Below are 21,781 nucleotides of genomic sequence, written 5' to 3'. Positions count from 1 at the left end.
CCCTTCGCCAAAAAATTTGCCGCCGGCGAAATGTCGCAGACGCCCATTAAAGTCTATGGGCGTCAAAATTTTTTTTGTCGCGCAGCGAAATTGTTTTGACGGGCGTTTTTTTTTTTGACGCACGCCGTCATACAAGTCTATGGGCGTCATTTTTTCGGCGAAACGAGGCGAAAAAATTCGCCCATCCCTACTCCAGAGTTCTTCTATAACTCTTACCTGAGCACTTTATTAAAATGCTCAATGGACCTGTGTTTATAGATGTAGGCGTATGGCAAAAATGATGTGCCTGGGCCCAATGCACTTGTTTCTAGGTAAAACATTTGTGAAGCAAAGTCCCTATAATATTGTTAGATTATTTTAAATATAAGAGGAAGTATTGGTGCAGAACCCCAGTGGCAAAGGTGGACAAACATTTTTTGGCTTACCAAATGCAAAGAACAACCAACTTATGGGGTTATGTAATAAAAGCCACTAAGTAACCCACAGTAACCAATTAACAGGTACAATATACTTATCATTAGTGATGGGCGAATACATTCGCCAGACACGAATTTGCTGCGAATTTCCGCGTTTCGGTGCAAGCGATACAAGTGCACAACTAATCTTATTGGATCAATTTTTTTATTGTAAGATGAATGTATTTTTCTTATTGAAACACAACTATTTTCCTTTCATTACATTTCTGCTTACACTAAGGGGCACATTTACTAAGCTCGAGTGAAGGATTCGAAGTAAAAAAACTTTGAAAGTTATTTTTTGGGTACTTCGACCATCGAATAGGCTACTTCGACCTTCGACTACGACTTTGACTTCGAATCGAACGATTCCAACTAAAAATCGTTAGACTATTCGACCATTCGATAGTCGAAGTACTGTCTCTTTAAAAAAAACTTTGACTACCTCCTTCGGCACTTCACACCTATCGAGCTACAATGTTAGCCTATGGGGACCTTCCCCATAAGCTTTCTAAGCTTTATCGAAGGAAAATCGTTCGATCGATGGATTAAAATCCTTCGAAACGTTAGATTTTTCCTTTGATCGTTCGAAGTATTTGCGGTAAATACTTCAACCTTGATATTCGAAGTCGAAGGATTTTACTTCGATGGTCGAATATCGAGGGTTAATAAACCCTCGATATTCGACCCTTAGTAAATGTGCCCCTTAATCAATATGATATTTGTTTCATCTGGGTAAAATAATACAATATTTGCTAGAAGATTCTACAAGATTTAAATTTCATTATCAATGTGCTGGAATGCTATGGTTCTTCCAAAACACTGCAGGTCTGTAACCTAGACTAGCTCAATAAATATAAAGAAAAAGACAAAAATCTTTTGCTAATAGTTCGATATTAACGTAAAGATAATGAACTTTCCTTATGACGCAAGATATCCTTTATCGCAACAGCATTCAGTAATAGAATAACGTATGCAAATAAAATATGTGTTTTGGATTTAATGGTCAAAACAAAATTCAGGTTCTAGAAATAGCACAAAAAATCACCCACCCACCAAAAAGAAAAAAATTTGAATAAGCCTCATGCTGAAACCATTTTAATTTTATTTAATGAAAAAAGTAAGAAAACTTTTTATTTTAATCATTCCCATTCTAGCATAATTTATAATCGTATCCAATATTTTCTTACTCTTGTGTATAAAACTTTGAGTTCTTTATTTTCTATATTAATTATATTAATCACTATTAGGGGTTATTTATTAAAGTCTGAATGCCAAAAACTCAAAAAATTTGAGGTTTTTTTAAGGATATAAACCACATTTTTAGTGGAAACCCCCCCCCCCACATTTTTCAAGATTTATTATACCCCAAGGATGGAAAAAGTCAGAATCTGAAAATCTGGCATCTCAACCCTGCTGAGGTTGTGCATAAGTCAACTGGAGAGCTCCCTATCTTATTTGAAAATTTCAGTGGTCTGCGCTGGAATTAGCCTGAAAATTATATCATTTCGGGATTTTCGAACAAAAATAAAAAAAAATAAGACTTTTTGGGAGAAATTTCGAAAAAAATCAAGCAATTCAGAAAAAAAATGATAAAATTGTGATTTTTTTAATAATGAATAAGGTCCAATTGTGGATTCTAGTTTGGTCAAACTTTTTTTCATCAAAATAGTCAGATAAATTCCGGCTTTGATAAATAAGGCCCTTAATATTTCCTTTTCCGTTTAAATATGAAATTCAAATTGTTGTTGGCCAGTTGTTCATTAATAATTTTGCAGTTGCATTTATCTCTAATAAACACCAGTGTTACCACCTCAGTGGTTTATGTTCCCATGGAATTTGTAGTTAATAAGGTTTCTATATGACTTTGATAATCCAGATAAATGTTTTATCTAATTCTCAGACAGTAGCAGAATAAAACCTACACAAATAGCATCTGTAAAACGCAGCATTAGTTTTATATTTTCACTAACTTGGTATAACATCATAGAAACAAAACTTTTTTTACTCCCCTGACATTTAGGGGCCGACTCACTAACTTCGAGTGAAGGATTCAAAGTAAAAAAACTTCGAATTTCGAAGTGTTTTTTGGGCTACTTCGACCATCGAATGGGCTACTACGACCTTCGACTACGACTACAACTTCAAATCAAACTATTCAAACTAAAAATCGTTCGACCATTCGAAGTACTGTCTCTTTAAGAAAAAAATTCGACCCCCTAGTTCGCCATCTAAAAGCTACCGAACTTCGATCAAAAAAACTTAGGAAAGCCTATGGGGACCTTCCCCATAGGCTTTCCTAAGTTTTTTTGATCGAAAGATATTCCTTCGATCGTTGGATTAAAATCCTTAGAATCGTTTGCGCTAAAATCCTTCGACTTCGATATTCGAAGTCGAGGATTTTAATTCCCAGTCGAATATCGAGGGTTAATTAACCCTCGAAATTCAACCCTTTGTGAATTGGCCCCTTAGTGTAAAGGCAAAATGACAGTTGTCCATAAGCTTCTATCACTGGAATTTTTGTGGAAATTTGTATTTTGTCCATGCACATGCCCCCAAATGTGACATAGGGCAAGTCTTACAAAAAAGAAAGTGGCAAGATCTTGCTTTATAGGGTTATAAAAACATTACTTCCAGTAGTATGAGTTTCCTTGAATATTAATAAAAATTTGATTCACAAACCCTTCTCAAAATATTTCAGCATAAAGGAGGATTTTTCTTTGATTTTACTGCTTTGGGGGTATTTTTTTTTCATTTATGTTAAAAATGCGGGGAGGCTCATTAAAGGGGTGGTTCACCTTTAAATTAACTTTAAGGGGGTTATTTATCAAAGTATAAATTTATCTCAATATTTTCTGCTACAAACGCCAATCAAATCCGCTCGGGATTTTAATGCTTATTTATTATTACATTTTCCAAAAAAATTGGTTTGCAGGAATAAATCAGATTTTCACAATTTTTTTTGGATTTTTTCATCCAATTTTCACAATTTTTTCGTAATTTTAACCCGAAAACTCTGAATACTTCTGGGTATTGCGCGAAACCCAGTGCACATCAATAAATCATTAGGGCTTCTCCCATTGACTTATGTGCAACCTCAACAAGTCGGAGATGCCGGATTTTCAGATTTGGACTTTTCCATCTTCGGGGTTTAATAAATTCCGAAAAATTCGTGATTTTTTAAAAGTCCGATTTCATTAAAAAAATCAAAAGTTTTTGGGAATTTTAGCATTCAGAGTTTAGTAAGTAACCCCCTTAGTGTGTTATAGAATTGATCTCCATTTTTTATAGTATTTACATTGTTTGCTTTTTTTCTGAACCCATCTCAAAACAAATTCTCTGTAAGACTACAAAGGTATTTATTTCGATGCACGATTGCTAGGGTAATTTGGACCCTAGAAACCAGATTGCTGAAATTTCAAACTGGAGAGCTGCTGAATAAAAAGCTAAATAACTCAAAAACCACAAATAATAAAAGATTAAAACCAATTGCAAATTATCTTGGAATATCGTTCTCTACATCATACTAGAAGATAACTCAAAGGTGAACAATCCTTTTAATAGTAGACTAAGACAGGACATTACCTTAAAGAGGAGGATCAAATGAAAGTATGTTGTAGTGACAATAAGGGGCCCATTCATTAAGTTCGAGTGAAGGAATAGAAGAAAAAAAACTTCAAATTTCAAAGTGTTTTTTTGGCTACTTCGACCATCGAATGGGCTACTTCGACCTTCGACTACGACTTCGAATCGAAGGATTCGAACTAAAAATCGTTCGACTATTCGACCATTCGATAGTCGAAGTACTGTCTCTTTAAAAAAAACTTCGACCCCCTAGTTCGGTAGCTAAAAGCTACCGAAGTCAATGTTAGCCTATGGGGAAGGTCCCCATAGGCTTTCCTAAGTTTTTTTGATAGAAGGATATTCCTTCGATCGTTGGATTAAAATCCTTCGCATCGTTCGATTCGAAGGATTTAATCGTTCGATCGAAGGAATAATCCTTCGATCGTACGATTGCAGTATTTGCGCTAAATCCTTCGACTTCGATATTAGAAGTCGAAGGATTTTAATTCCTAGTCGAATATCGAGGGTTAATTAACCCTCGATATTCGACCCTTAGTGAATCAGCCCCTTAATCTAAATTGTCTTGAAAAGTTGACAGTAAGAAATTTGAAACAATTAGATGAAAGTCACCCAAGCACACACCTTATTGAAATAAATGGTCTAATTGCTAGGCGTAAACCATATCAGACAATAACTGAGTGGAGTAAGAAAGAATAAACAGATCAATTGCAGATTAATTTACAATACTACACATATTTCTAATGTGCATTGCTGTGAATTGTCCTTTAAACTGAGACTAAATAATATCAGAGTTGGATTACACTCACTTCCAAACAAAGAGAATTAAAATAAAAATGACAGCACGTTGTATACAGCCTGAGGCTTGAAGGAAAGGCACAACTTACATTACTATAATCCTCGTAGGTTGGGATGAATGCCATGTGTTGCATTTTTCCTGATCCTTTAAAATCCAAATTCTCATCCTTTTCTTTCTTTTGCTTTGGCTGTAGTTTGGCATCGATAGCTACATTGATATGTGCTAAACCAGAACACCTTAATCTCTATTACACCCAACGAGAAAACAATCAGCTTCCTTAGTAGCAAATCTCTTGTTTTTCTGGCTACTCCGGGTCAGAAGATAAATCAAATGATGTGGTCCAGTTAGCTGATTTTAAATGTATTAATAGGATATTTACAAAGATTCTATTATTTAAAAGAAAAAACAAGACCAGATCCAGGTCTGTAAACGCTGCTGGCCCAAGAGAGAAGTGCTTCCATGCTTCCTTGAGTTTTGTAACTATTGTCTGACAAGGATATTGTGAAACTCCAAGTGTACAACTTGTAGTGATTGATGTTTAAGAACCAGGAACTAGCAGTTTCTTTAATCTGGAAGGCAGCATCTCCAATTCCTGTTTTGTTTCCCCTACGAACACTCTACAATATGCAGAATGGCCAAACAAGCCATTCATAAAAGCTTGGACAATTGTATTTCTTTTTGTATTCCAAAAAATGTTTTTATTTTTAACAAATAACTAGTGATGGGTGATTTTGTCCCGTTTCTCTTTCGCCCGAAAACTTCAATTTTGACGCCATTGTTAAAGTCAATGGGCGTCCGAATAATGGTGACGAGCAATCGTTTTGACGCGAGAGACTTTTCCGAAGCTTGTCCAAAATGTTTTGAGGCCGGCAAATTTTTGCCAGCAAATATTCACAAATTTATTTGCCATCGGCGAAACTTGGAAATTTGCCACGAAGTCTCGCCTGACGAATTTATTCACCCATCACTACAAATAACCTTTATTGCCCTTGATCAGAAAAATTATCTTTCATTAAACAATTCGTTTCTTTGAATTCTAAATTTTGACAACATTCCAGGAAAATAAATTACCCCTTGTGCTTGCTATCAATGCATGGTGTGCTGTACAGTTTAATTACAGTAGGCCTGTGCAGTACAGTCAGGCCTGGATTTGTGGAAAGGCCACCTAGGCCCGGGCCTAGGGTGGCAGGATTTTAGGGGGGCGGCATCCTGCCCAACCACACCCACATTGGTTCAAAAACACTGGGGATGCGTTGGAGATACAACGATTTTTTAAATTTCCCCATTGATGATGAAAATTTGCACGAATAAAGGGGAGAGGACAGGGGCGACGAACGGCAGTGGGCCGAGGGGCGCTCTCTATGTAAATCCGGCCCTGAGTACAGTTAGCCAATCATACTAACCCAGAATGCCCTTTACATAACATTATTATTTATTGTAGATCCTTTTCATGCACAAGTACTGGATACCATTCTGCATATATTAAGGGGGTTATTTATCAAACTCCGAATACAAAAATCACAAAAAAAATTTCAGAATTTATTATACCCCGAGGCTGAAAAAAGCCAGAATCTGTAAATCTGCCTTCTCCAAGCTGTCAGGGTCCGTAGAAGCCAACGGCAAAGGTCCCATTTCAATATCTTGGTCCGTATTGAGTTTCAGACAAATAAACTATTTATTCTTTTGGACTTTTGGAGGGAAAATCTGACTTTTTTGGGGGAAAACAAGATTTTTTTTCGGATTTTTTGCCTGAACCGATTTTAGCAAGCTTTTTTCTATGATAAATAAGGTCCAATCTGCAATTCGGAGTTGGTCAGACTTTTTTAATAGAAATAATGAGATCAATTCAGACTTTAATAAATAACCCCCTAAGGGCTGATTTATTAAACCACAACTTTTTCGTATTGGGCTTTCTGACGCCGAAAAATCTGAAAAAGTTGCAGTAAAAAAGCACGACTTTTCTAGAATCTATTATGCAACAAAACTGAAACAATTCCAAATCCAAAAGTACTCCAGCCAAAACCTCTTGGAATCAGGTAGTCAATGACAGATGTCCCTTTTACAACTGGAAAATCATTCTTTGATTTGTGATTTTAGAGGTTTTTGGGTGTTTTTGGCAGTTTTTGCGAATTTTCCCACTCGTGCTTTTTCAGTTCAGATCTTTTAATACATTTCATGACATTTGTGGTTTTAAAGAAAATGAGTTTAGTCATGGCTTCAAAAACCTCTAAAATCAGCAAAATGAGACTGTTGATAAACAGGCCTCCACAGTTACAAAATCCAAGAAGAGGGGGGCTGGCTGGGATGCAGACAACCATAAAGGAACTCAGACCTTTTATTACACAAATCTGCCTTATAAGTATGAATACTTTTTTGCCCCATAACAGTTTCCAGGCAAAATTTGTGAATTGTCCAGCATTTTTCGGGGAAAGCTCAGAAGTTTGCCCAACCCTATTTTTTCGAGCTTCTTTTGTCATAAATAAGGTCCATTCGGGCAATTGGAGTTGCTCAGTTTTCTAACTTAGAAATACTCAGATAAATTCAGACCTTGATAAATAACCCCCTTAGGTAATGAATTTCACATCCCACTGAAATTTTCTTTCTGTTTTGTATTTTTTTTTTTATCTAGGGCCAACTGAAACTGAAATAAAGAGTCTCGGCTAACTCTCAGTCTCTCTGGGTACTTTCTGCTTGGCCTCCATATAAAAAAGTCATAAATCCACTTTCCCATTTCTGTTTTTACTTTGAATAAAAAGTATTGGCATTGAGTTTGTAATTTAAATCATGCATTGGCATTTGAAGAAAAAGACAAGTCAGTCATTGAATAGAGCTAACTTTTTGTTTATTGCATCAAAAGTGAGCGACCATATGTGGTTTCAATTAAGTAAATAAGAAGGAAAAAAAAAACAGTCTCAAACAAGACTTAGTGGTCTTTTTAATCCTGGATTCAGACTGCATGGAAAATGCCCAGAATAATTATTTTGGGTATGAATGCATTCTTTTGTCCTGTATTCTGTTTTTTAGACCTGGGGGCAAAGATAAGACAAATAACATGCAATGTACCCTAGAGTTGAATAGGAACAATTCACACTCTATAAACTACAGATAGGGACAGAACTCCAACCAAGAAAGTGGAAATTCCTATGAAAGGAAGGGGATTACAGGATTACAAGGGTACTTCATCACAGATTATAATTGTTTCTCTTTTGTGTGTCCATATGCAAACAACTTGTGGTTTGTGCTAGAACTACTTGTATTCAATCAAGACGAGATTGCTTTTAAAAAATTTGTTCAAAACATAAGAATGTTCTTGGATCAAATTTTGAAAAAGCTGAGCATGAACTTCAACAGGAAGAGCAACAAAATGTCTAAACAGCACAATATGTAACCAAGCTCATACATATGAATATTATACCCCGAAGCTGGAAATAGCTACAATCTGAAAATCCTCCAGCTAAAACCTGTCGCAGTCATGTAGAAGTCAATGGCAGAGGTTCATTGAAGCATTTGAAGATGTTTGTAGCCTTCATGATGTTCATGTTTTTTTCTCAAGGTTTCACTCAAAAACATGATTGATTCTGACAATTCAAGGTTTTTCCATTGAAAACGCGGTAAATTAGAGTATTCGGGTTTTTCACCCCAAATTAATTGATTCTGTTTTTTACATTCAAGTTTTTTTATAAATTAGAAAACATTCGAGTTGTGATTCTATTCGACCTTTGATAAATTACCCCTTACTCTAATAAACACCAGTATGAGACAAAGTCTGCCCTAAGGGGCAGATTTGCTAAGCTCGAGTGAATAATTCAAATGCAAAAATTATCAATTTTAAAAGTAATTTTTTGGGTACTTCAACCATCGAATTGGTCAAATTCAATCGAATTGAATGATTCGAACGATTCAAAGTAAAAATCGTATGACTATTCGACCATTCGATAATCAAAGTACTGTCTCTTTAAAAAAAACTTTGACGTCATACTTCGCCACTTTAAACCTACCGAAGTGCAATGTTAGCCTATGAGGACCTTCCAGAGCACTTTTCTAAGCTTTTTTGATCGAATAAAAATCATTCGATCGATCGCTTAAAATGTTATCATTCGATCAAACTATTTTTATTCGATCGTTCGATCAAAGCTTTTGCACTAAAATCCCTTGAATTCGATATTAGAATTCGAAGGATTTGACTTCGAGGGTCGAATTCGAGGGTTTTTTAACCCTCGAAATTCGACCCTTGATAAATCTGCCCCTAAATGTAAATCCAATTCATAACGAATTGTCTCTACTGCAATCTCTACTTGTTTCCATGTAGTAAATTCAGAGAGTCACACCGTGCAATATTACCGTTTGCACTCAAGAACTGGGGTTTCTGTTTACCTCCCTATCACCCTTTTAACTTTCCATTGTATCTGATTAATCTTTTGAAATGTTTATGATATTGTTTGATCATGATATGCCTATGAGCCTACTCCCAACCATATGCATAACATCCACTTCTTTTATCAAATGTATACTGTGTTTACAGTTGTTTTTTTTGTTTAATGTTTAATTTTTATATCTTAAAACCTAATTAAAAGTAAGTTACCAAAAAAAGAATTACAAGAGTACATCTTTCCTTTACATCTGTTGATATCTGCTTGATCATTATCGTAACCAATTGTGTGTTGAATAAATTGATCACTATTTGTGCCCAGCTTTAGCTAATGTTTTCTAAGAATCCCTGCCAACACACACTGTAATGAGTGCCCATTATTCTTTTTACTTGACTGTATAGATAAGGATGGAGAGAAATAGAAAAGTTGGGTGTGGACTTTCCTCTTTACCTTCATCCCAGACAGAGTCCAAGATCACAACAGTTGTACAATGATCAGTTTGAAGTTTAGCCTTTGGCAAAAGCTTGGAAAAAAGCCAAACAAGACTCTCATTTTATACAATATAAAAGGGGAGTTAACGAGCAAAATGCATCAGAGCAAAATGCGTCAGTCTTTGAAGAGCAAGATAAGAGCTAAATAAATGTTTGTTCATTAAAAAAATAACAATAGTAGATCAACTGTTGTATCACAAATTAATATTCTCGATGTAATTAAAATGTAAAATAAATATATGTAACGTAATACAAAAACATTTTATTTTGTAATATAAAATAAAAAATAAATGTACGCATAATGCATTTTCTGTATTTTAGTTCATTTATTTTGTAGAGTATATCTATCTATCTATCTATCTATACCGTAAAATTAAAAAATTTGATCAACTTGGCAACGGCCCTAATATTCCAGCAGCTTGTTAGCTCTTCCTTTCTTTCCAACTTATTTCCTTCCATATGTTAAAGAAATCCAGTTTGTGAATGCACCATTTATAAAAACAAAAAAACAAAACAAATTGCCATTGTGTGATTGTTTTGCTAAAAATAAATTCTAAAAATAAGAAATCATTTAGAATGAATGTTAGTTTTGCATTTATTTTGTCATTTATTTTGTATAGTGCAAGATTTTGCAAGAAATTCAGCTTGTGCATGTACCTTTTAAAAAACAAAACAAAAATAAAATTGTCATTGTGTGATTGTTTCACTAAAATCAAATTCTAAAAATAAAATAAAAACAATTTAGAATGAATGAATGTTATTCTTGATGTTATTTTATTTTCGCATTTTATTTTGTCATTTGATTAGTAAAAAGTGTAACATTTTGCAAGAAATCCAGTTTGCTAATGTACCATTTAAAAAAACAAAAACAAATTGTCATTGTGTGATTGTTTCACTTAAATCAAATTCTAAAAATAAAATAAAAATAATTTAGAATGAATGAATGTTATTTATTGATGTTATTTTCGCATTTTATTTTGTAATTTGTTTTAGTAAAGAGTAATAATTTGCAAGAAATCCAGTTTGCGAATGTGCCATTTAAAAAAACAAATTGTCATTGTGTGATTGTTTCACTAAAATCAAATTATAAAAATAAAATAAAAATAATTTTGAATGAATGAATGTTATTTATTGATGTTATTTTCGCATTTTATTTTGTAATTTGTTTTAGTAAAGAGTAATATTTTGCAAGAAATCCAGTTTGCGAATGTGCCATTTAAAAAAACAAAAACAAATTGTCATTGTGTGATTGTTTCACTAAAATCAAATTCTAAAAATAAAATAAAAATAATTTAGAATGAATGAATGTTATTTTTATTTTCGCATTTTATTTTGTAATTTGTTTTAGTAAAAAGTAATATTTGGCAAGAAATCCAGTTAGCGAATGTGCCATTTAAAAAACAAAAACAAATTGTCATTGTGTGATTGTTTTACTAAAATCAAATTCTAAAAATAAAATAAAAATAATTTAGAATGAATGAATATTAATTTTTTGTTATTTTCGCATTTTATTTTGTAATTTGTTTTAGTAAAGAGTAATATTTTGCAAGAAATCCAGTTTGCGAATGTGCCATTTAAAAAACAAAAACAAATTGTCATTGTGTGATTGTTTCACTAAAATCAAATTATAAAAAATAAAATAAAAATAATTTAGAATGATTGAATGTTATTCTTGATGTTATTTTATCATTTTATTTTGTAATTTGTTTTAGTAAAGAGTAATATTTTGCAAGAAATCCAGTTAGTGAATGTGCCATTTAAAATAAATAAATAAAAAAAATACCAACATAAATGATAAAAATAATAAATGTTAATATAAAAAATAAAATAATCTAGAATTATTGATTAAAAATGTCTGTCTATTTATTCATACTATGGATAGAATTAAAAAAAAAAAATTAGATGAACTTGGCGTGTGCCTTAACAGCATCTTGTCAGCTCTTCCTTTCTCTCCTACATTATGTTAAAGAAATCCAGTTTATGAATGCACCATTAACCCCCCACACACGCACACACACACCAATTGTCATTGTGCCATTGTTCCCTGAAAAAAATCCTATTACTTGCATACCACTTCCATATCTCCCAAACCACATCCACCTTCCCAAAGAAACAACAGGAAAACAAAGTGCAAACTCAGAATAACTATTTCCACAGAACAATGCCCCTGGCTTGTATTGCCAAGGGATTTGATGAATATAGGAAGGAGCTACTTAAGGAGCAGCATTGAGGAATGTTTTGGAATCACATGATAGGTTATATAGACAGAAGCAAGTTGCTAAAGGTTATCGCTTGAGTTCTTACTCTTGACCCGGCAGTTTCTGTTGAGAAAACAAAAATAGCTCCTTCTGTTTCAAATGCACAATTGTTTGTGGGGAGCACATTTTACTAAACAATGTATAGAACGAGTCAACAAAAAAAGTAAGAACTTTAGTAAGAACTAAAGCCTAACTAAATAAGCAGCTAGAAATGTTGTACTTTATGTTTTGTGTTTCTGTACCAGCCCACGGCAACCACAGCCCTTTAGCAGTAAAGATCTGTGTCTCCAAAGATGCCCCAGTAGCTCCCCATCTTCTTTTCTGCTGATTCACTGCACATGCTCTGTGCTGCTGTCAGTTACTGAGCTTAGGGACCCACTCACAATAGACAGTACACATAGAATAGAAATGTCACAATATAAGGCTGATTAGTAATTAATACACATAATTACTACATGGCAGCACAGAAACCAGTGCAATTAGCATCAGAATTTAATAATCAGCAAACCTTTAGCATCAGCTTATATTACAGGGGAAGCTCATTTGCTGCTGGATAATTAGTGACGAGCCCTAAGATTAGCTTCTCAACAGCCAATCAGAGCCCACTGAGCATGTGAGTGTCACAGACACTTTCCAAGATGGTGACCCCCTGTGACAAGTTTGAAGTCCTGGATCATTGCTGCTATTGACAAGCTCAAACTTTAGGCTGGTGCAACAAGATCAATATATATAATATGGCATTTTTAGCCATATTAATTTTTAGGGGTTAGTTCTCCTTTAATTGTTAAGTTTATATTTTAAAAATCTGCCTCCTTCACTTAAATACAGTTAAATAGTAAATGTCTATTCAAGTCCTTTCCATGCCGCCATGATTCATGTGGCAACGGCATCAAGATTGCGGTTGCGTTGTGTGTGTGTGTAGAAGTAGAGATTGCAGCCCCCTGTAATGTAGTGGTGATGTATTGATGTAGTTAACCCTATTGGCAAGTAGGGAGGCATACAAGCAAAAAACATTCGTTTTCTATTTTTTCTCAAGAATTTGAGGCACATTTATCAAGGGTCGAATTTCGAATTCATGTGAGTTTTTTAAATTCGATTGAAATTGAAAGTAGATTGGGGGAAAATTATTAATAAAATTGAATTGTTAAAACTCGCACAAATTGAACCAACTCGAAAACTCGAATCAAATTCGATTGGAATTATACAAAACTCGATTCGAATTTTTCTCTCCGAAAAAACCCAGAATGTCAGGAAGGCTGCAAACATCACCAAATTGATCCCTGGACCTCTCCCATTGACTTATACATGAATTTAGCAGGTTTTAGGTGGCAAATAGTCAAATTTAAATTCTTAAAGGGTATGATAAATCTCAAAACTCGAATTTGAAATGTTTGTTTAAAAAACTCGAATCGAGTTTGGATAATTCCCTAGTCAAATTTGACAGATTTGACAATAAAAAAAAATTAGAAAATTCAATTTCGAATTTTCAATTCGACCTTTAATAAATCTGCCCTTAACTAATGGAGTAATTGACTCCATGTGGGTTCTAGGAGGTCCTCCATAGGCTAAAACTGCAATTCGGCAGGATTTAGATGGCGAATGGTCGAAGTCAAAGTTTTAAAGATACAGTACATGATAAATTTCGATATTCAAATTTTCGATCTTTTTTCAAATTCAAATCGAATTTGGACTATTCCCTAGTCGAAGTACACAAAAATAGCTCAAAATTGGAATTTTCACTTCAACCCTAGATAAATCTGCCCCTAAGTGTCAAATAAAGTTGAGAAAACACATAAACCACCTTCTACCATTTCAGACCATATAAAGGGAAGGCAAACAAAGACCCCATATGGAGGCAAGCCACCAATTCCACCTATGGGAGGGTATAGTTTCCTTCCTAATACCCACATTCCAGTGGCATGGCTCTTTGGGCAAATTACTTATCCCAATAGGTCCTTTCTATCTGTAAAGTCTATCGGATAATTTTTCACACCATCAGTATGAGATTTTGGAAGACAAACTAGACAGACAATGAAAGCTGAGGTCCCGAATGCCTATGAGTCAAGAAGATGGATTTTTTTTAATTCAATAACTAATTAATAGTGATGGACAAATTTATTAGACAGGCGCAAATTCGCGGCAAATTTCCATAAATTTGCGAAACTGCAGTGACCGTCGGCGAATAAATTTGCGAAACTGCAGCGAAAATTCGCTGGCGAAATTTGATCCCCAGTGCCAATTTTGACGCCCACAACTTGACACCAGCGTCAAAATTAGCTTTTTGCGAATTTTTTGATGTTTTGCAGCGATTTTTCTGCAAATCTAAATGGAAAAAATTCACCCATCAGAAGTCATGGGTGAATTTTTTCCATTTCGATTCGCAGAAAAATCAACAACTTGTAAAAAAATAAAAATCACCATCTCTGAGTTTCTGTGTTGTATGTTAAAGAAGTGCAATGAGCAAGAGAATGACTGCTATCCCATTGCAGTACAACCGAATACAACACATGAATCTTTTCTACAAGGAGCCCAGCCCTTCCTGAGTCTGCCCCATAGGTCCATCTATCTTGGAAGAAGTATGTGTGGCACTCTAATGCTTTACTTGTTCAGAAGGAAATAAACTAAATTTGTTACAAATATTTTGATCACTCTGAGCTTAGTTAACAGGGAGGCCAAATAAAATATTGCTTTGTTTTGTTTCATTTGCAAACCAGAAATAGAGAGACAGGGCATATGTATTGGTATTAAAGGACCAGTAACATAAAAAAAAATTAAAAAAAAATCATTAGTATACATTTAAAAAAAACCACCAAGACAAATTAAACTTTAAAATCGCAAAGTCTTTATTAAGAACTTACTGAAACTCCGCTTGCGATCGTGATCAATGTGCGTCGCTCGATTTCTCCTCCCTGCCTTCCTTATAGGAGATAGCCAGGGAGGAGAAATAGAGCACCGCATTATGGATCATCTCCCTGTCGCATTTTCTGAAAAGGAGCGCAAGTGGAGTTTCGGTAAGTTATTTCTTAATAAAACCTTTGCGATTTTAAAGTTTAATTTGTCTTGGTGGGTTTTTTTTTCAGTGTATACTATACTTTTTTTAAAATGTTTTTTTGATGTTACTGGTCCATTAAATAGTTATGATATTCTTTATTCCCTGTTCAGTTGTGCTTAGTACTAGGGAAACCCTATCCTGGCTCATAGTACAGGCTATGGGGCCGGGATCTATTCTTACTGAAACATAAACAGGGGGGAACCTTTGCTGCCACAATTTAATGACTTCTCGCTGTACAGACTATGAGCAAACTTAGGAAAGTAACTCTACTATTATATACAGGTATGGGACCTGTTATCCACAATGCTTGGGACCTGGGGATCTCTGAATAATGGATCTTTCCTTTATTTGGATTCTACTAGAAAATTATGTAAACATGAAACAAACCAAACAGGCTGGTTTTGCTTTCAAAAAGGATTAATTTTATTTGGATCAAGTACAAGGTACTGTTTTATTATTACAGAGATGGAAAAGCACAGTTCGTTGGTTGCAAAACAGATGGGGCTTATACAAGAGTTGGAAGGTTTTGGTATAATGTGTTGTAGCCAGAGAAGATTAGGAACAAGACCGTGTTTGGGGATGGGGCATTTTTTTCATTGGTGGCTCAGGTGACTGGTGGGCTAATAACTAGGGCCCCTTAGGAGTGAGGGCATTCCTAGTACAGGTATTGGATCTCTTATACAGAAACCCATTATCCAGAAAGCTCTGAATTACGGAAAGGCCATCTCCCATAGACGGTACGTAATAGAATTAATCCAGCACACGAAATCTGCTCAAGGGTTATTACCCGTGTTTAATGTCAAGCCAAACAGGTTACAACGTTTCGGGGGCGTACCCCTTCGTCAGGTGACGAAGGGGTAACCTGTTTGGCTTGACATTAAACACGGGTAATAACCCTTGAGCAGATTTCGTGTGCTGGATTAATTCTATTACGTACCGTTTGTTGGGGGTGCCGTCCTCCTATGATCCATGCACCGTGGACGTTGAAAGAGGGACCAGGTGTGCATCTGCATTTCGTTTGGCTGAAGTTCATCTCCCATAGACTCCATTTTATCCAAAAAATCCAGATTTTTAAAATGATTTCCTTTTTCTCTGTAATAATAAAACAGTAACTTGTACTTGTTCCCAACTAAGATATAATTAATCCTTATTGGAATCAAAACCAGCCTATTGGCTTTATTTAATCTTTACATATTTTTTTTGTAGACTTAAGGTATGAAGATCCATATTACGCAAAGATCTGTTATCCAGAATACCCCAGGTCCCGAGCATTGTGAATAATAGGTCCCATAACTGTATACATTTCCAGCCCATTTGAACACTCATTTTGAGGACAGATTCTAAGCACTATAAGGACAAAGTATCAATCACCACAAATCTATTGTGCGGATCATAGGTCGGGTTTTGGAATAATTGGGGAGCAGCTAGGGTGGCTCAGCCTTTTTTTCTGTGTGCCAGGGCCTTTTTTCATTGGAACCCCCATTTTACTTGTTGGCAGGGTCCACCACCCAGGGGGACCAAGTGACCTGATTATAAGTATAAGGCCCCAAGATTACTGATGACGGCTCTGTGACAAGCATATTGAGGAGACATTGTTTAGACATTAGTAAAGCAGCTTTACCTAAAAGTCTAAAAACAAAACGTCTGGGTAAACCAGATTGAAACACAAGAAAATACTGGAAACAAATAACAACTAACTACTGTACTAACAACTAAGTCACGGCTGAAATATCTTTGGGGGATGCAAACAGCATCTGGAATGAAGGAACATGTTTGCAAGCCCTTAGGCAACATCTCTAACAAACCACAGGAATGGAGCATCAACAGAAACTCTGTGCCAAAACACCTGCTGCCATCAAATTAGCTTGAAAATACAAGAGAATGCAACAATTCCTATGTCTGCAAGATCTATTCTAATATTGCTCACTAGACATCTCCATTAAGCTACAGGTGGCCTCCACAAGGGTTGTACTAACACTGGTATCGAAGGGCATTTTAAAGATTTTCTGAGTTCTATTTTTTTTAAAAGAAAATGTTGACTCAAAATTGTCTCTGAAATTAGACCTTCAACTGTTCCACCTTAAGTGGCCATAGACGTAGAGATCCACACGTTTGGTGATGTCACCAAGTGAGCGGATCTCTCTCCCATATGCCCACATTGAGGTGGGTGATATTGGGCTGATCTGATCGTGGGCCCTAGGGCCCAGCGTTCGAAACATAATGTATCCGACAAGGGCGGTTATTTATCAAAGTCTGATTTTACCTCAACATTTTTTTGGTACAAACTCCGATCAAATACGCTCTGGTTTTTTACACTTATTTATTACTACATTGTCCGAAAATTTGCTTTGCGGGAAAAAATCTGAATTTCACAATTTTGCTTTGTGGAAAAAATCTGAATTCCACAATTTTCACCCGAAAACTCAGATTTCTTAAACCTTTTTGCCAGAAAACTCCAAACCTTCGGGGTATTGCACAAAACCCAACGCACATCAAAAAATCATTGGGACTTCTCCCATTGACTTAAATGCAACCTCGACAGGTCTGAGATGCCGGATTTTCTAATCCAGACTATTCCATTCTCGGGGTTTAATAAATTCCAAAAAATTTGTGATTTTTTAAAAGTCCGATTTTTTTAAAAAAAAAACCAAAAACCTTTTTTGTGATTTTTGCATTCAGGGTTTTGTAAATAACCCCTTAGTATGGTATAGAGAGAGAAATTCTGCAATTGGTTTTCATTTTTTTTTTTGGGATATTAGCTTTTTATTCAGCAGCTCTCCAGTTTACAGATTAAGCAATCAGGTTGCTATGGTCCAAATTACCCTAGCAACCATGCACTTTTGAATAAGAGACAGGAATATGAATAGGAAAGGCCTGAATAGAATAATGAGAAAAAGTAGTAATAACAATACATTTGTAGCCTTACAGAGCATTTGTTTTTTAGATGGGGTCAGTGACCCCCATTTGAAAGCTGGAAAGAGTCAGAAGAAGAAGGCAAATAAAATAATGGGGTCCAAATGACCATAGCAATCATGTATTGATTTGAATAAGAGACTGGAATATGAATTGGAAAGGCCTGAATAGAAAGACGAACAGTAAAAAGTAGCAATAACAATATATTTGTGGCTTTACAGAGCATTTGTTTTTTAGATGAGACAGTGACCCCCGTTTGAATCCTGGAAAGAGTCAGAAGAAGATAGCAAATGATTAAAAAACTATTTAAAAAAAGAAAAAATGAAGGCCAATTGAAAAGTTGCTTAAAATGAGCCATCCTATAACATACTTAAAGGGATACTGTCATGGGAAAATTTTTTTATTCAAAATGAATCAGTTAATAGTGCTGCTCCAGCAGAATTCTGCACTGAAATCCATTTCTCAAAAGAGCAAACAGATTTTTTTATATTCAATTTTGAAATCTGACATGGGGCTAGACATATTGTCAATTTCCCAGCTGCCCCAAGTCATGTGACTTGTACTCTGATAAACTTCAATCACTCTTTACTGCTGTACTGCAGCTCCCTAACACAAGATAACAGCTGCCTGGTAGATCTAAGAACAACACTCAATAGTAAAATCCCATGTCCCACTGAGACACATTCATTTACATTGAGAAGGAAAAACAGCAGCCAGCCAGAAAGCACTTCTCTCCTAAAGTGCAGGCACAAGTCACATGACCAGGGGCAGCTGGGAAATTGACAAAATGTCTAGCCCCATGTCAGATTTCAAAATTGAATATAAAAGGATCTGTTTGCTCTTTTGAGAAATGAATTTCAGTGCAGAATTCTGCTGGAGTAGCACTATTAACTGATGCGTTTTGAAAAAAACATATTTTCCAATGACAGGATCCCTTTAAAGTTAACATAAAGGTGAACCACTCCTTCAAGCTCACTGCTTATTGGGCCCTATTGTTTCTACTAATATTCCATTAAATTTCCTGTGCCACAACCTTCCACACAACGAGACCCTCTGTACAATAGAAATGTTGTTTATTTTGGGGGGTCCCTATAATGTCCACCGATAAGAGAAATGGAAAGTTGACTATATTCATAGTATATAGCAATACAAAAAGGGAGACGTTTATTTGGGATCAGGTCACAGAACAGTTATTACGGTACATCAAAGCAAATATGTCTAAAGTGACATTTCATCATAATGGCTTTGGGTTATTAGAATATGCAGGAAATCATCATGTACCCGAACAAAGTATTGGGAAACGTCCTCAATATACTGTGCAACCCTCACCCTTCAGCAACTGCCATTCCCACAAATTCATGTTCTGCTCAGAACACAATTGTCTGAATTTGAGATTAGGGTAACGGGGGAAACCACAGGAGCAGAGGAAGCACAGTCAGTCCCCCTTCTTCTTTATGAGGCTCCCCAAAAATATAGTCAACTACCAATCAGCAAGGGGGTCTGTAGCCGTACAAGAAACATTTACTCATACAGTGTATCTCATTAATAGGGCGTTCTTCTTATGTTCTTCTTCCGTAGGATATATTATAAGAGCAGAGAAACCACAAGGCAATCATTACAGCCGCTGGTCCTTCCTACTGGTAAACCACCAAGAACAGATAATGAACAATCTGAGATAATATTTGCATATTGTCTCCTAGTGAGATCCCCCCTATGCCAGGGACCCTCTTAAATGGGTGATTCACCTTCAAAGAACTAGTTGTTTTCAGATAGATCACCAGAAATAATGACTTTCTCCAATTACTTTCTCTTTTCTATATATGACCGTTTTTCTAATATTTGACGTGTAAAGTGTCATTTTTCACCTTCTAAACCAGCTCTGGGAGGGGGGGTCGCCGACCCTGTAAACTGATTTAAATTGATACATTTAGCTGATACATTTCTTATCTTTGTCCCTGCTGAGCAGAATCTCTGGGTTTCATTACAGGCAGCTGTTAGAATTGATACAATAGTTGCTAATACTCCAGAGATGCTGCTGAGAAATGGATCAACTAAATGTTGTAAAATTGTAACAGTTCAGAGTCTGCACCTGAATTGCTGAACTGTCAGACTCAAACACCAGAGACACGGACATTCAACTTTAAACTTAGATTTTGGAAAAGTGAACAACCCCTTTAAGTTAACTTTGAGTATGTTATAGAATGGCTCATTCTAAGCAACTTTTCAATTGCCCTTTATTTTTTAGTTTTAATAGTTTTAGAATGACTCTTTCCAGCTTTCATATGGGGGTCACTGACCCCATCTAAAACTCAAATGCTCTGTAAGACTACAAATGTATTGTTATTGTTACTTTTTATTACTCATCTTTCTATTCAGGCCTCTCCTATTCATTTTCCAGTCAATGCATGGTTACTAGGGACTATTTATTTTAGGGATACACTGAATCCACTATTTTGGATTTGGCCGAATCTGAATCCTGCTGAAAAAGGCAGAATCCTGGCCAAATCCCGCACCGAACCCTGGATTCAGTGCATCCCTAATTTCTTTTCGTTTTTTTTTTTCTATACATTTATTGTTATTGCTACATTTTATTACTTAACTTTCTATTCAGGCCTCTCCTGTTTCTATATCAGTCTCTTATTCAAACCTGTGCATGGTTGCTAGGGTAATTTGGACCCTAGCAACCAGATGGCTGAAATTGCAAACTGAAGAGCTGCTGAATAAAAAGCTAAATAACTCAAAAACCACAAATAATGAAAAATTAAAACCAATTGCAAATTGTCTCAAAATAACACCCTCTACATAAATCTAAAAGTTAATTTAAAGGTGAACAACCCCTTAAAAACTGCTAACGTCGACCATAGCCAGATCACAAAGGGCTATTTCTGTTTCACGAATTGAGGATTTATATAAATAATACAGGTCAAAATACTCTACATAGTGATACATCTCGCCCAGAAAGCTACGCCACCCAGGCGCCTGTCTTGTAATTCCGAGTTCATTCATCAGTTGGCCTTTTAAGTGCCCTATTTCTATGGAATTCATATTAGGAAGTCATATTCACGGAGCTCGAGCGCTTCCTGCATTTGAAACACTGTGGGAAACAGTCGAGAGTTCTTATTCATCAGGTTTATGGAATTGCCGTTTTATTCCCAGGGTGCACTGTGTAGCTGACTGCATGCCAATGTTACTGCAAGATCAGAAAATGATTCTTAAAGAGGGGGTTCACCTTAACGTTAACTTTAACTTTGTTACAGAATGATCAATTCCAAGAAACTTTTCAATTGGTCTTCATTATTTATTTTTTTATAGTTTTTTTAATGATTTGACTTTTTCTTCTGGCTCTTTCCAACTTTCAAATGGGGGTCACTGAACCCATCTAAAAAAAAAATGCTCTGTAGGGCTACAAATGTATCCTTATTGTTACTTTTTATTACTCATCTTTCTTTTCAGGCCTCTAGCGAATTTGTTCCGTTTCGATTTGCCGCGAAATTCGCCGCGAAATGGGCGAAAAATTGGCACAGTCAATTATGACGCCAGCAACATTTGATGTACATTAAAGTCAATGGGTGTCCGTTTAAGTTGTCGCTGGCGTCAAAACACTTTTCACGGCAATTTCGAGAATTTATTCACCGGCGGCAAAACGCCAAAATTTGGATAAACTTTATAATACTTCACTGTTAGTCACTGGCATAACCATAAATGCACAGGACCTTGCCGGTTCCTATATTCGTGGACCAGCAGCTGTTGCTTTTCCTTGTTACACCTCTGTTACCAACTGAAGGTAAAATAAAGGGAAGATAAATTGTACATACTATAATAATAATTGTAAAATAACAGTGCCGCCTGCTATTCATTTCA

At 35.6% G+C, this 21,781-nt stretch overlaps 1 protein-coding gene across 1 annotated transcript in view; it reads right to left on the bottom strand.

Moving 5' to 3' along the window:
- The window catches only part of erg.L (v-ets avian erythroblastosis virus E26 oncogene homolog L homeolog), a gene marked incomplete at its 3' end in the record, with an annotated part of 34,735 nt that extends 29,447 nt beyond the window's left edge, over positions 1 to 5,288 (bottom strand). The window contains 1 exon segment of the mRNA NM_001085840.2: positions 4,925 to 5,288. Coding sequence (NP_001079309.1) covers positions 4,925 to 4,969 — 45 coding nt within the window. The 5' untranslated portion in view covers positions 4,970 to 5,288.
- Positions 5,289 to 21,781: the final 16,493 nt, after the last annotated feature.

This window comes from Xenopus laevis, chromosome 2L (assembly GCF_017654675.1).
Source record: "Xenopus laevis strain J_2021 chromosome 2L, Xenopus_laevis_v10.1, whole genome shotgun sequence".
Classification (NCBI taxonomy): Eukaryota; Metazoa; Chordata; class Amphibia; order Anura; family Pipidae; genus Xenopus; species Xenopus laevis.
This window is presented reverse-complemented; position numbering and strand designations above follow the sequence as displayed.